We start from the raw sequence: 16,244 nt of genomic DNA on the forward strand, positions 1-16,244 counted from the left end.
CAGACTGCAGCTGGGATGGAGAGACGGATCTGAATCATCAAGTCGTTCCCAATAAACTCGTCTTGTTTTCACCTGCAGTTAAAGTTTAGATCTAAAATCATCTTTTAATCGACATTTTCAGCTACAGCCTTGAATCTGTGGCCTGGCTAAAGATGAGGGTGATGGCACAGAGGCCTGGAGCGGATCGTCAGAGATAAGTAATCAAAGTCCCACAGGACTTTATAGCGCCCATGCTCTTCATCATCATCATCATCGTCGTCGTCCCCAGAGCCAATCAGAGCTCAGGAAAACGTGAAAGTGTTCGCTTCGCGTCTGAATCTTCTCTGTCTTCTGTTCAGGATTAGAGCGTTTCTCTGTATTCATTGGCCAAACATTTTATTTTTATTATTTGCTTATTGTGTCACAATAAAAAGTCACAAAGCAGAAATTATCCCAAACAAAATCCTCCGTTCCAGCTACTGAGCTCTGGGTTTGCTTTAAAGAGCTGCGTTTATTTAGCTTCCCGTTGTGAGGAGAAACAGTTCAGCCATAATTGGCTCCAAGATCCAATATTTGTAATGAGGGATCGGCCTGCGTCTGCAGGGACAACAAACCGGGACTGTTTGCTTATCCGACGTGGCTCCTTAAAACCGGTTAATCACATTTCAGCAACATATTTACATCTGGATCTGAGCAACACTCAACATTTGTCAGAAATGTCACATGCGCCCAGAGGAGAATCCGCCCGGCGACATGCAAACCCTGATCTTTAACTACAGCAGAGCCGGCCGAAGCTTTTCACGCAGCTCAGCAGAGCTCTCTGGGGCATTTAGAAACACTTTCCTTTGTGTTTCTGCTCTCTGCGTGACAAATGAACACGGCTGAATGCTAACAGGCAGCCGCTGCATGCTCTGAGTACCGTCTGTAGAAAGCGGAGCGGCTCAGACGTTTTGTCCTCCAGCAGAATCAAATGACTGAGAGCAACAACGGATCACAGCGAGCCAAGCTGCTTCTGTTAACAGGTGATGATCAATCACTTCCCTAAACAGAAGGAAAAACTGATTTATGTTGGCAAAGCTGCTGTGAGCTGCAGCACCAGCTGATGGGTGAGTCGTCATCATGACTTCAGTCTTTTTCTGAGGAAGATTTTCACCCGATTCCCTCAGATACAGGAGGATCTGAAATGAGACATTTTCCTGTTGCATGAAAGTAGAACATGGTTTGTGTTGGATCCTGTTGGCCTCAGACCTGCAGCACAGACTGGCTGAAGTCAGGCCTCCAACCAGAACGTCTTCTGGTTCAGAACGAGTTTCATCCCACCAGCCCAGTTCAGTCTGCTTCAGTCCAACTCCAGTCCGTTTGTCTAGAAAGTCCGGTCCGGTCGGTGAGGTGTGGATGCTAACTGACCTCTGGACCTCCAAACCTCAGTCTGAGTTCAGTTGAAGTGAACTCTGGTTTAGTTTCAATGTGAACACGAAGTGGACCAGAGACCGCTCCACAAGCAGGAAGTGGACAACAGCGCAGGGCATTCTGGGTAAATACAAGCAACACTATCGTGTTAGCCTAGCGCTAGCAGAGAAATCCTCCAACCGCTAAAATCTTGTTTCCATCTGGTGAAGTTTCGTTTCCCTCAGTGGTTCTTGGTGCAGCGCCCCCACAGGCCAGGAGGGGAACAGGTTGGTTTGACTCAGAGCCACAGCAGCTGGAGGTGGAGCAGATGTTCTGGTTCCAGTAGAACCGGGTCGACCGGACCGAAGGAGGAAAACAGTCTAAGTTTTTCACAAAATGGTTTTCTCCTAAAGTTTCTCAGTTCATCCAAGAACCAAACCAGTTAAACCAAATTTCCAACGTCTCTGTTGACTTTAGGGCAGACGATTTATTTTTGGTTTTGGGAAAATATTTGCAGCGATCTTTAAGTTTTCTTATCAGCTGTGATGAACTGAAATAGTTTTTCTCTTCACTGCAGAAACCCAACCGTCAGGTTGGGGCATCAGCTTTAGAACCAAACTGCAGTAGTAGAAACGTCATGTTGTCCTTTTACTTTCAGTTTCACATTATGGCTGAAATAATAACCAAGATATCTGAGTTATGGTGCCACAACATCCAGCAAGGTTTGATCTGATCTGATGTTTGTTTTCCTTCATGGAATCACTAAGTCTGGTTTCCCTGGTTTCTCTGGTTTCCCTGGTTTCCCTGGTTTCTCTGGTTTCTCTGGTTTCCCTGGTTTCCCTGGTTTCCCTGGTTTCCGTGGTTTCTCTGGTTTCCCTGGTTTCCCTGGTTTCCGTGGTTTCTCTGGTTTTCCTGGTTTCTCTGGTTTCCCTGGTTTCTCTGGTTTCTCTGGTTTCTCTGGTTTTCCTGGTTTTCCTGGTTTCTCTGGTTTCCCTGGTTTCTCTGGTTTCCCTGGTTTCTCCGGTTTCCCTGGTTTCCCTGGTTTCTCTGGTTTCCCTGGTTTCTCTGGTTTCTCTGGTTTCTCTGCTACTCATCACTGAGGGATTTGCTCAGAAACCACTTTTTAACTAAAATAGGGAAGTAGTTCTGTAAATAAATTAGAATTAAAAGAAGAATCACTTTCCTGCCGAGTGAGTTTTTGTAACTGATAAACCAGGTTTCTTCCTGTCTGCCGGGTTCTGACTGAGTTTCATTTGTCTCTTCTTGTCTTCTAACAGGAAACCACCACCATGAGTACCAGCACAGCCACCTGGACCTGACGGCGCTCACTCCCAAACTGGGTGAGTAAACATGACTGCAGGCTGCAAAGATCTGATTTACTGGACGGTCGAAACCAAAGAGTCCTGTTGGTTTCGCAGAAGTAAATAGAAATAACGGATGGCCGTGCTGTTTAAAACTCCACCACTGTGATTTAATGTGGACTTTGCTGACCAGTCCTGCAGCTCAGCGACGATGAAAAGAGACAAACTAATTCATTGATTAATGAGTGAATCTGCTGATTCCCGTCAGCAGATTCTGCAGAGTTTTGAGGTTAGTGTTTGGGTTCCTGTGTGTGTCGTCTGGATGCTTTTCTCTGGGAAATGGGCCTGAAAGTACCTCCAGAACCAACTGAAGTCTGCTTAGCTCCATCATAATTCACATTTTGGACCTTTTGTTAACCCTTAGCTGCTGTCTTGCCATTTTCCGAAGCGACGTCTTGTTGTGAAGCGTCTGTTGATAACATCCTCTCTTTCTCACTTGGACCCGTCAGCCCACAGACCAATGGGATACGGTAAGTGATACACATAGTTTTATGTGTACGTTTTGATCACTTTTCGTTCAACGTGTGTCATGAGCAGCAGAGATTCAAGCTGGTTTCCTTCCCACCGGGATCATTTTGTTCTCATTTCAGTTTTTTCAGTGCTTGTGTTTCTTTGCAGTCACTAAATGTCAAACTGCTGCATTTCAGTTCATGACCTTTAGCCCAATCTCTGAATCTGTTCTTGATTTTCCCCGTGTCCCTGCGCCCGCCCGCTCCGCCGGCCGTGCCGCAGCAGCCGCCCCAGGCCTATTTTTAATCGGGTCCCTGTCCTTCCCACCCAGCGCGCCTCCCGACCCGTGGCTGCTCGTCCCACATTCTGGAGCTGCAGGAGCGCCGCGCAGTGCGGGAGCTTTAATGGTGTCATGAAATGGTTCCCTGAACTGAAGCTCAAGGCGCTGCGCTGAACTGTTGCTTTAATGCAGCTTTAGACGAATCAAAGCTGCAGAGAGGATCAGTTCATCAGGACACCAACGTCTAACAACTGAATCACGTCAGAGAGCCGAGAGGATCTGATGCTTCAGCAGACGAAACAAAACTCAAACACTGAAATGCTAATCTGGTCGCATTCCAAGCATTTCATTGGCTGCTGGCTGTAAATCCCCATTAGGCCTGAACAGATTTATCACCTTATCAGCTGCAACAAAAGTCAAACATCTTCACTCAGAATGTTCTGCTGAAGAAAACAAATCCAAGATAAATGGTTTTAGGAATATTTTTATTGACATTTTTCTGCACAATTCAACAGAGAAACAAACAAATCTGATGGTGGATTACACAAAGAGACTCCAGACTGATACTGTAAAAGCATCTTTTACATTTTAATATTTGCTCTCTGTGTTTTGTGAGGATGTTTGCATTCAGTTCAGGTCGTCCAACAGATTCTTCAAATCGTTGATCCTCCTCTGAACTCTTTGTTCTCGTCTCTGTTTGGATGAAACTTTCCAGATCTTCAGCTTTTTGAAGGTTTTGGGCCAAAAATCGACTCGTGTTTGGAAGCGTTTAAACCCACATCCATCTGTAGAAGGCATGATGCTGCCACTGCCGTGTTTCATTGTGGGTTTGTTTCTTGGTGTTGTGCAGTGTTGTTTTTGGATCAGAGTTTCCTTGTTGTCCCTCAAACTTCCAGTTTGTTGTTTTTGTTGGTTTTTCTCCCATAAATCTGCAGTTATTGATACTTGAACAGGAAATACTGGGATATGTTTTGTATTTTCTCCTGACTGATACATTTGCACACTGGCCTGATTCTGTAGATATTTTATAAATGATTCAAATATCAGGAAAATCCAACCCGCTTGGCTTCATTTCAGATTCATCAAATTATTTAAATAGATCATAACCACAAACTCAAGAAGAGTTTAATGAAAAGCGTTTAGATGTCTGTTGTCTCCCTGAATGATTTAGTTTGTTTTCCAGTTAATTTGTCACATTAAAGATGTAAAAAAGTTGAATATTTAAAACCATCCACAGGTTTTAGAACATTTCACTTTTATTTCTGTTTATTTATTCTCTTCATAAATCAGATAAAAACAAGAAAATGTGAATCTGAGATGAACTGAATGCAAAGTGACAGAGAAACACGGAGGATCCAGAGCTTCACTGAGAAACGGAGAACCGGTTCCAGATAATAACTGGAACTTCAAAGAGAACAGCTAAAATGTTTCCTTCCACCTGAAAACGCTTCGTTACATTTTTATATTTAATTATTACAATGAATCCTTTGATCCGTTTCATTTTTCACACATCCTGTCTCACTGCTGCAGACACACGAACCAAAGACGTAAAATCTATGATTGATTTTATTAAACAAAGTCATCAAAGTATGGAGCCACATTGGTGTCAGAAAACATCTCGTTACTATTAAGAATAAAAATGTTCATATTTCCTTCTCAATCATCAAAACTTTAACAATGTAATTCCTGGCTACTTCCTGTGTTCCTGGCTGAGTTTTGTCAGAAAGCCTCCTCACTCCGTCACAGGAAATCAGAACCGATACTCTGAAACACCGACAGCGTTTCTGACAGGGTAGAGTCCAGTTTCGCTCTGGGTCGCTCCACACAGATTAGTGGTAAACAAATGCAAACTCCCAGACAAGACACAGCAGGTGGAAAAGTCCAGATGAACTCTGAAGGATGTAGAAACGTCTGGACCGTTTGGCTGCTACGAGTTAAAAACCGTTCAGAGCTGAAAGTTAAATGTTCCTTTAACACATGCAGCATTCAGTATGTTTTAGTTTTAACAAAACAAAAGGAATAAACAGCAGAGAGCCTCACCTGAAGATCTTCAGTTCGGACATTTCTCCTCCACTAAGCGCTCTGACTCGTCCTCTGTCTCTGACCGCCGTGCAACTTGTTCCCTTGTTCCCTGCAGACCGGCCGCAGCGGATCAACAACATCCTGACCTCGGCCACCGAGCCCTACGACGTTTCGCTGTCCAGATCCTTCCAGAACCTGAGCCACCTGCAGCCGTCCTACGAGCTGCCGCTCAAGCCTGACTTAAGTAAATACTCTCCTCACAGACTAAGTAGGTGCTCCTCCATTTGTCCTCCGTCGCCGTCGGAAACGAGCGATTCGGAATGACGTCACCCTCACGCCCCGCCCAGAAACGGGTTCACACGCCCCTGCATGCTCCTGATGACGCCTTGTGACCAGTACAGGGGCATCTCTGCGAGTCAGAATATCTTTAGAGGGGATCTAATGTGCAAGATTCACATTTTGCACATTTTTATCTGAACTGCTTCTAAAAACAGCCCAAGCTTTTAAAAAACCCAACAAGGGATTTATTTTCAATAAATTTATGTTTTTGGTGTCTGGAAAACGAACCGTTTCAAAAACTTCTCAATTGTCATTACCCAGCCCGTTACCTAGCAACCCAAACTGAGCTCCAGCATGTTTGGTCAGCTGGTCTTACCGCTGCATGTGCTGTACAATGGCTGCTGGAAAACTCAAGTGTTAGATTCTTGACTCACCATCCAGAAACCATTCGCTGCATTTTTGCTCAATTATTTTGTATAAAAAAAAATCAACCAATGTCAATCAAAGAATCATTTTGTGTAAAAAATGTAATGAACAGGTTTTGAATAGGCCACAGTCCATCTTAACCTGTTCAGGGAAGCAAAATAAGTCATATTGATACAATACATTGAAAAAATGTTGAAAACTTAAAGAAGAAGTATTTGTGTATTTTGTTTGCCATTTCATAACACAATCCAGTAACCATGGTACCTTCAGTTTCTGTATAAATCAAACATGACATATGAGAAATTTGACTTTGCAAATTAAAACCTGTATTATGATAGAAATGTAGAAAAACAGCGGCAGATTTCATATATTAGCGCCAAGTCGTTTTGCACACAATCATATGGATTGGCAACAGAAATGAGCCAAACGTCAACAACACCATGATACACGCAGAACAGCTAGCTAGCAGGGCTGGGTTAGCAGTGAGTTAGCGGTAGTTAGCGGTAGTTAGCGGTAGCCTCAACCTCCTCCAGTGTCAGAATGAAAAAATCTGCGTGCGACTCAAATGTTTGCCTGCAGAAAAGTGAAATATAGAAGATTTAATAGTTCTCCCACTACAAAATGTAAGACATGTTTACAGTTTTTATTTTACTTTTAAATGAATTTAAGGCTTTTTAAGGACCCAGGAGCCTCAGTGAGGTCACTTCCTGTCTGGTTCATGGACTCTGTTCATATTTCATCACCAAATCCCTCGTCTGTTGGTCTGGTGGTTTTTCCAGTGGCTGTAAGCCGGAATTGTTCATTCTGAGAGAAACAACTGAAATTAATCATGTGGGTAAAAGTCTTCATCCCTGGAGTTTGACTGAAGCAGATGAACTTCTGGGTGATATTCTGATTTAATGAGACGCTCCTGTATTTACTGGTCGTCCGCTCACCTTTTCACATTTTGTAGAGAAATGATCCTGAAAGCTTGAAGCCTCCATGTTTGTTCCCATCGCCTCATTGTGGAGCCGCCGTGTGATCTGATCCCATCTGCAGCCCAAGTCATGCTGCTAATGTCTGCTAATGTCATATTAAGAGCCTTTCCAGTAGAATATGGTTAATATGGCGCCATGATGGCGCCTTGATGTCAGAGCAGTTCCACACTTCATTATCCTGGGTGAGATTAGCAGTGGTATTATGATGTGGGCTGACTGCTGCATGCTTCATGTCTTTCTTCTGTTAATTTAATGCAAGTTACTGCTAACAATTAGCCTGATGAGCCGTGAACCAGGACATCATTTCACATCCTAAACGATGTGAAATGATGTGGCTGGACAGGGCAGACGTTATGCTGAATGTTCCTCTGTAAACGCTCCTACAGCAGAACCCGGTCAGTCAGACTGTTTGGGTTTCAGAAGAAATGGATCTGAACAGAAAGTAAAATAATGAACACTGAATGATTTCTAATCCAAAAGTAAGGAGCTTCCTGTACGAATACTTAAAAAATAACCTAAAACCTTTGAGACAAGCAGAAGGAGTCGCTGAGGAGCCCGACGTCACGGATGTTTCTGTGCAAAAATATTCTCCTATTTTTAGAGCATAAATAAAACATCCAAAGGAAAATTCAGTTTGGAAAGATGGAAAATTGACAGCCCTGCTTATGGAAAACATGAATATTTCTGGAAGTTTAACAGAAACATCAAACGATGATGAGCATTCAGGTTGTTTTATACAAAAAAAATGTTCAAATGAAATAACAGGTTTAGTGAGATTTTTGTGTTAACAAATTTAAAACCGTTTTAAACATTCAGGGATAAAAATGTGAAATCAGATGATTTTTATTTACTTTTAGCTGAAATTGATGTTTGGTTTCAGTTTCTGATTCAATCTTCACTTTTTGATTATTTTTATTGCTGTTTCTCAACTATTCTTTAAAAAATATTTCGTTTTGATTTGCACGCACGTGGTAATTTTTTTGCACTTTTTACACAAAAAGTCATATTAATATGTTAGTGACACGTTTTGTATCAACTTTGAACAAATTCTGTTGAAGGTTTGAAGAAAATAACGCAAAGGAAAAACTTAAAACACCAGAAGGTCAGAGGTTTGATGATGTATCAAACTGAAGTATCGTATCGGTGATGCGGTTGCCGTAGTCACGATGAGTATTCGGTATCGCCTCCTGCAGCAGGAGCGCCTGGATAAGCAGCTGCAGCTTCTGATGCCACGTTGTTGTTTGGTTCTGCTTCTCCTCTCCGCTCTCCTTGAGACGACGACGCTTTAATCGAGCCACATTTTGTTCCTGCTTTTATCTGAAACACTCTGCTTTCAGATGCACATAATTTATCAGACTGGGAACAGATAAGAGGAGCTGCTGTTTCCATATTGCTCCTGGTTTATCAGTCAACTTATTCGAGCCTCAGAAACACGTTTGGCTTTTGCTGTTATCACATTTAGCAGATTTGTTGACTGTAGATCTTTTATAAAACGCTCCTCATTGTTTAACATTCAACGTTGTTCCTCTGCAGGAACATTAGTGGCTCTTGGTTGGAGTGCTGCTGCTGCTGCTGCTCTTTTAAAAGCATTTTTCACAAGAGGTAAAACAAACTTTAGAGTCGCCACTAAAGGTCTGAAGTCACAACGACAGGAAGCCACTTACAGATGTCATTGGTCATTCATTAGGATGCATGAATGAAAAATCTCCTTCCAGCGTTTATCTGGTTTCAAAAATAAATCTACAAGAGAAAAGTAACTTTTCATTTCTTATCGGACCAACAAAAACACAACTTATCCAACTTTGTCTCTATTTATTACCAAAGAGCAGCTGAGATAGAAAAGCTGCGTGAAAAACCAGAACCACATTAATCAATACTTTTAATTGATCACATATTTGTGGAGGATTTTTGCTCCTTTTAAATTATATTTACCTTTTAACAGCCAGACAGGTTCTTCACTTTGGGACATTTTTCATATGGAGGAGTTCATGAAACGTTTGCAGGAGGAGCCTGACGTGCAGCTGCACACGCAGTGACCTTTGACCTCTAACTGGCCTGGATGTCTGGGAAAGAAGCGTCTGAATTCACACGGCTGTACTCAACAACATTCATGGCTTTAGTTGAATTTGTTTTCTGAAGTTGAGTGCAGTGCTGATTTAAACTTCATTAATTTATTCACAAACACAGAGAACCATAATCTGACAGATCTTCACACATTTAAAAGGAGATTAAGGAGATTACACATGCATTCCAGATTAAAATGTATCTATCAAATTAATAAAACCTGAATTAGGATTAAAAGCAAAACTATAATTATGAATCAAACTAAGTCATATTTGCTTGTGATTTTATTGAGTAAAAAGAAAAATGCTTGCAGAATTTTGTGCATAAATCATGAAGCTTAAAGGAAAACTTTTCATTTTCAGGTCAGATGGGATGAAGGAGGAACGACTTCCTGTTCCTCTGGATTTAAAGTCCAGACAAGGAAACATGCCCAAATTTAATTTGGCTCTTATTTAATAAAACTATTTCAAAAGACGGTAATAATGAACTAAATTAAATTAGTGCGTCTGTTTGTAATGTTTTAATTAGTAGATTTAAAATGAGAGCAGTGGAGAAACGTTTGGTCCTCTTTGACGTTCGCTGAAACGGAGAACGATGTGATGTTGGCGTCATCACCGTGAGAGGGTTAAAACACACACACACACACACACACACACACACACACACATTTATTCCAGATCTGCTGCCTTATCATCGCCTGCAGCCTGCTGATGGATAAATACTGTGTTTGTACAGGATGTAATTTAGTGAACTGCAGTTTAATGATCTGTTTGTGGAAATGAAGGTTTGACTTTAGGATAAAGAAATGCTCAGCCTGTTTGGTGAACTGACTGCATCAGTTCAGTCAGGATTTAACTCACATGTTATAATTAGGCTTCATATCAAAACTCCACAGCCACAGTTTACTGCAGGCTGCAGCTGACACAGAAAACCTCCACATTTTCCTGCTGCAGCTCCGGCGCCGACCCGTCAGAACCAGGCCACCAGGAACCCAAAGTTCAGATTCAGGGCTGAAATGATTTAAATCACCAGTCCTCAGTTTTTATTTACATTTCAATAAAAACGTGGATGTGAAAAAGAAGTTATGTGATAACGCTGCAATCTGTAATAAGGTAATAAAATCCGGCTTCAAAATGCGATAAAACTTCATTAAAATCACATCATGTAATAAAGTTCTGCCATGTTCAGGGATTTTATTACATTTCCACAGATTATTAGAGAAGAAAGCTCAGTTTTTAGAAATGATGTGATGCATTATCTAATAATCATGTTTCTGATCTTCTTCCTGTAAACTGAATCAGAGCAGCCTCTGATAACCTGCATGTCTTCTCAACGATTCAAAGGTTTTTATTTTGTGTCGATTGTTACAAACTGCAGTTTTAATGATGTTTTATTACATTTTAAAGCCTGATTTTATTACATTATTACATAATGCTGCTTGTTTCCAGTGGTGGTTTAGTCTTTGCCCTCCGTACCATCACCCTAATCTTTAGCTTCTCCTACAGATTGATTTCAATCCAAAGTCTGAAGGCGTTTTGGTCAAATGAAACCTGGCAGGGCTGAGAATCTGGTTTCACTGCTGTTTCAGTATCAAACATTCACACTGTGAGTGAAAATGCCTGAACCGTCTCTGGTACCGTTTTTGCCTCTGGTTGGGTTCGGTTGGCATTTTCAGCCAAAATGTCCCGTGTGAACCGGAGGTCAAAGGTCAGAGCGAGTCACCTCGTTACGATGCACAGGAGGAGCAGAGCAGCTGACTCAGCAAGAAAACAAAACCAATTAAAAACAAGAAACAATCATTTTCCTCCACATCTTTTTACTTATGTATTTACCAACAAACTGCCAAGTTATTAAAGGCGTTTGGACTTGAAACCTAAAATTACTGTAAGGTAATTTGGTGGAGAATCTTCTGACTTTTCCATTAAGGACATGAACTTTGTGAAAAGTGATGCTGCAGACGACTGACGGCTGCTTTCCATCACCGTGTTTTTCCTCATCAGGTTTACGACTAAATGACACTTTTGGTTTGTTTTGTCTGTTTGTGCAGAAACCAGCTGAATAAATCGATGTTAGGTTGCCAGGTTTTAAAAGCTGATTGGTTGATGAGCCTCTTTCTGAAGCCAGTCAGAATCAGCCTCAGCACCTCAGTGTCGTTTCTCTTTGATTTGAAATGATGGTTTGTTAAGAACAATCTTTCTGGCCCTGAAGGTTTGTTGCTTTTAACATAAATTTGTGGAAAAACTAATTTTAGACTAAAACAAAAACATAAATAAATCCTCTGAGCAATAATGATATGATGTATCATGTGGTCTATTGTGACCAATCAGCTGTCAGCAGTGGATAACAGATCCAGATTATGGATCCAAGCCGGATCCATAATGACTGTAGCCATAGCAACAAACTTTTTAAAGGAGCGTTTGGTGGATGTGTCGGCCATCGGCGACGTTTAGTCCTTTTAGTAATTTTACTCCTTTTCTCCCTCTAAGACAATAAAATCACATTTGGGTCCATTTCTGAGCAGCTCTCTCTCTCTGGTCTCCTCATCCGTCCACACAGGCGATAAAGACATGGATGACTACTACCCCAGGAAGCATCTTCATCCTGACTTCGCTGGTCGGGGTCCGACCCACATGGTGAAGCTGAATGCTGAGCCCCACCAGCACCACCAGCACCAGCAGCACCAGCAGCGGCAGCAGCGCCCCCGGCGGGTGCAGAGGGCCATGTCCCAGGACCACGTCCTGTCCCCCCCCAGGACGCCGCGGCGCGGAGACTACGGCTTGTCGTCGTACGGCGCCATGGCAGCCGCCGCATACGGAAGCAGCCGCAACCTCTCAAACGAGCAGCTGCTCTCGGCGGACCGCCTCCACTCCCAGGATCCTCTGCTGTCCCCGGCGATGAGGCGTGACAAGTTCCGGGAGAAGGCCATGGCGCGGGCGATGTCTCACGCCGACATGCTAATGCCGACCACGCCAGTCATGGACCGCCACAAGATGACCAAGATGCACTCCCAACCCAGTGCCTCCAGTGACTCGTACAACACGCTGATGGTCAACCATCACGCTGGCACGTCCACGTCCAAGAGGCAGGCGTTCGCGTCCCGACGGACACACACGGTGGACCACCTGCAGTACATTCCCGGCCACCACCACACGTACCGCACTGCCAGTAAGAACGAGGTAACTGTCTAAAGACCGTGTCGGATGGCTGCATCAGAAATGTGACCGGACGTTATCAGCATCCGTCATTAAAACTCTTCTTGTTGTTTTTTTAGCTTTGTGTGTGATCCAGAATTTGGACGACTAGGAAAATCCTGGCAAAGACTTTTGTTCTCTGAGAGCATCATAAGGGCTTTGCTTTGACTCAAAGATCCTTCCTGTCGACGCAGGACACAGTGAAGAAAATATTTTTTAAACCAGACGTAGGACTCGAAGGGAATTGTACCACCTTTATAGACATACAAATAAACTCTTTACTGTTTGTATTTCCAGTCTTTGTTATAGCTTTAGAGATGCTCATTATCTGATGTACGCACTTCAGTTGGTGCCTCTTGAAATTGTCCCGTTTCAGCAGTGAAGGGGATCTGTGGGTTAAAAAGCACAATTAATGAATTCCCATTTTTTTGGATTAGGTTTTCTCTTCTTTGACAAACGGCCGGAACATATCAGCTTAGACTATAAGTGAAACAGGTTATTTGTGTTGCATACTATAGATGATTGTAAATAGGCTATCTTAGCTGCATAAAGCCCTCTGGACTACTGTCCCAAGTGGAGTTTATTAGGTGTTTCCATTTATTAATTCTGTTTTAGGTAAGGAAAAGTTCCCAGATTAGTATTATTTCCACCGATGTCTGCAAACTATGTGGATCTAATATGTGCGTTGGGAGTGTGTTTCTGTTTGTTTTCTAGCTTGTGGCGCAGAGCGGCTCTGAATGATTTTGGATTTTTGCTGTCATTTTTGGCCAGTTGCTTCCATCTCTGCAGATCAGGCCTCAGCGTCGCGGATCGTCGAGTGGCGAAAACAATCAGTCTGAAGACGCTGTCATGCTTGGCTGACCAGGTGTCACGTGCCAATCAAACGCTGATTAAACTGTGAAATGTTTGTCCAGTGTTTCCCATTCAAGCAATGCCTTATTGTATAGAACGCCATAAGCTCTTAAATGAACCGGTTTGCTTTGTCGTGTCGTCGTCTCCGTTTCTTTGTGGAGTATTATTGTGGTTTACCGGCCGAACCAGCAGGTTAGGGGAGTTTCCTGTTCATTGTCATCGGTTCAGTTTGAAATCCAAACTTTGACTAGCTGAGTGATTTTTATTGCTGCTTTTCTAATTTGTCCAACTGTACACAGAATATGAAGCAAATGCCAGAGGCTAAAAGATTCCTTGGTTTGGTTCATATCACCGTTTTGGGTCAAAGTCTTTAGCGTGCTACGCCTCGTTTTTCTAGTTTCCCACAAAAAATACCAAACCTTCGCAAAATATAATTCACAATTTATAAGCTGTAAAATATCACCCATCCATCTGTGGTGCTTTGCTTGCCTGAGGTCAGGATGAAAAGCTCTAAGGGAAACCCAGTCTAATTCTGCATCATCCCCAGCCGTTCCCGGCCAGAAGGGACATTTAACTACTCCAGCAGGTTCTGGTTCTGGGTCGGCCTCCTGGGAATCCCCGATTAGATTCACCTCAGCTGACTCCTTTCAATGTGGAGCAGTTCTACTCAGAGGTCTTCCCAAGCCACTTGACTTCAGCCGCCCATGGAGGAAGCCTTTCCAGCTGCTTGGGTTCAAGCTTTTGTTGAGAGAATCAAGTTTTGTTCTGACCGGCAAACCGCTGAGCTGAGGCCCTGACTCCTCCACTCACGGTCAGAGCACTTAGAGGAGCTGACTCAGGCTGTTTCATGGTCAGAAACCCACCAGTGGGTCTTTAAGGTCCCAACAGAACTCCATCAGCTGCAAAGACATCATCCATTCCACAAAAGGCCCCAACATCCTCAGACACGTTATGCATACGGTACACAAACCGTTTCCACATTGAACTGCTGCAGGCTGGGAGACGGTGCAGCCAGTCTGCTGCTTTGTGCTGCATTGTGTCGGTTGCCTTCCTTGTTGGAGAAGAAACTGGATTAGGTTCCCAACTAGATCATCAAGCTCACTGGTACCCATTGGACTTGTGGGAAGTGAAGGAATTTGTTGTGAGAAATGTTGGCAGTCGATGTTCTCCACTGTGAAATCTCCACCCACAGACACGGTGAGCAGAGTTCACATACTTTCATTACCGCCATCTTCAAGACTTTATGGATGTTTGGTCTGAATTAACAGAAATTTATAAATGATGTTTAGTGACTGTGTTATGGATCTGGCAGAAATTACCAGGAAAAATAAAAAATGTCGGATGGCTTCATCTCTCACCTTTAAATTGGTGGGAAAACGATGACCTATTGCTATTAAAAATGATCAGACCGGTGATCAGCTGGAAGAGATGTGCAACATCCACAAACCATCAGTTCTTCATAATAATATGACTGAGTCTGCAGGGGCAGGTTTTCCTTCATAACTCTGTCCTCCTTGCACCAGTCGACACCCTGAAGTGAGATATTAGTAAATGAGCTAATTAGTTGGTATGTTGATGCTTGCACATCACAGTTTTATCCTCTGTCATTTTACCGCCATCATCATCATGCAGAACAAAATCTGTAGTTTGCCAGAATCGTAAAATGAGCTCAAATGGAGAATCTGCAGAGCAACGTCGACCCTGACCTGCTGTGACTCCGGTGTCGAAACCAAATCACGCCTCGCTGCGTATTCAGCTCTGCTGCATCTCTGCTTCTCTCCAGATAAACCAGGATCAGGAGGCCACTGGTTCTTTGGGCATATTTGACTCGCCACATACTCCATGAAACCCTGAAACCGACAGAACTGGGACTCAAGCATCACAGAAATGACATCACTTTAAATTTCACTGTGAGTTGCTGAAGACTCACTCACCTCAGCATGTCAGATGCTTGAAACTGAAACTGGCACCTTGGCCTGTTTTTTAATTATCTGACTAATTGGGGACTTTCATAAGTGATGATGTTTCATTCCCAGGTAGTCATCTAATCCTTATCTAAACAAAATGATATTATGACAACATTAATTTACTCTGATGCAGCAAAACAACGTGAATTTCTAATCCTTGATTCCAAAGCAAATGTGCTATTTGGAACAGCAGAGATTTAAAGCGATGTATCTCAGGTGTCGGATGACTTGATGTTCCCCTTCTTTCCTCTTTTGGACCCGTGTGACGCCACCGTTCTCACCCAGACAGGATAAGTATGGCTGCATACTGATAATGAACATAATATCCACATCAAATGAAGAATTTGCCGTAGTTTCGAAAGCAAATGGAAAGAGGTGAAGATGGAAGGAAATTATCTTCTCTGAAAGAAACAAGAAACAAAGAAAACTGACAAAAGATGCTGAAGGAAAGTTTCTGGTACTGATTCACATCCTTTAATCAGAATTGGCATTAGCCAACATTAATTAGCATTAGCTAATTCTTTATAGACATTAATAAAATCAATGACTTTACAGCTTTAAAGTAAATTAAAGCATTGGATGACTAAGAGAAATGTCCTGGATGATCCATGTTGATGGCAGCAGCAGATATTTAATCCTGTCTGCAGATTTAATTAGCAGATTAGCTCAGTAAGACAACAGCTACTGTGAAAACATGTAATCTAAAACATGTATTACACCGTATTTTGTTTTTAAGTTTATATCTGACTCAACAAACACAACTAGACTCTAATAAAATTCTGCTGCTTCGTTTTCATGTTGAATAATTTTATGCTAGGCTAGCGTTAGCATGTTTGCTTCCTGTTTGGTTTGTAACATTTGAATGCAGTTTAAGTTGTGTACAATAAAACTTGCATAAAGAGTTATTTGGAAATCTCACACTTTTAAATCAAGTCAGATTTAGAAACTTTTGTTCCTTCGTTTTGTTTTGTGTGTAAAGCAACAAAAAATGATCCCAAAACGTGACG

The 16,244-nt window shown here is 42.4% G+C and overlaps 1 protein-coding gene across 4 annotated transcripts in view; it reads left to right on the plus strand.

Moving 5' to 3' along the window:
• LOC106958718 (protein shisa-6 homolog) overlaps positions 1 to 13,404 on the plus strand; it is a 66,535-nt gene extending 53,131 nt beyond the window's left edge. The window contains exons 5-9 of one of the 4 annotated variants that reach the window (XM_015050766.1): positions 2,646 to 2,708; positions 3,179 to 3,199; positions 5,597 to 5,749; positions 11,784 to 12,403; positions 12,499 to 13,404. In XM_015050766.1, coding sequence (XP_014906252.1) covers positions 2,646 to 2,708; positions 3,179 to 3,199; positions 5,597 to 5,749; positions 11,784 to 12,403; positions 12,499 to 12,510 — 869 coding nt within the window. In that variant the 3' untranslated portion in view covers positions 12,511 to 13,404. Of the gene's footprint in view, positions 1 to 2,645; positions 2,709 to 3,178; positions 3,200 to 5,596; positions 5,750 to 11,783 lie in introns of all 4 variants that reach the window. The other 3 variants (XM_015050768.1, XM_015050767.1, XM_015050769.1) reach the window with 3 other exon arrangements.
• Positions 13,405 to 16,244: the final 2,840 nt, after the last annotated feature.

Source organism: Poecilia latipinna, unplaced genomic scaffold, assembly GCF_001443285.1.
Source record: "Poecilia latipinna isolate Pla-1442-1.1 unplaced genomic scaffold, P_latipinna-1.0 Scaffold1009, whole genome shotgun sequence".
In the NCBI taxonomy this organism is placed as follows: Eukaryota; Metazoa; Chordata; class Actinopteri; order Cyprinodontiformes; family Poeciliidae; genus Poecilia; species Poecilia latipinna.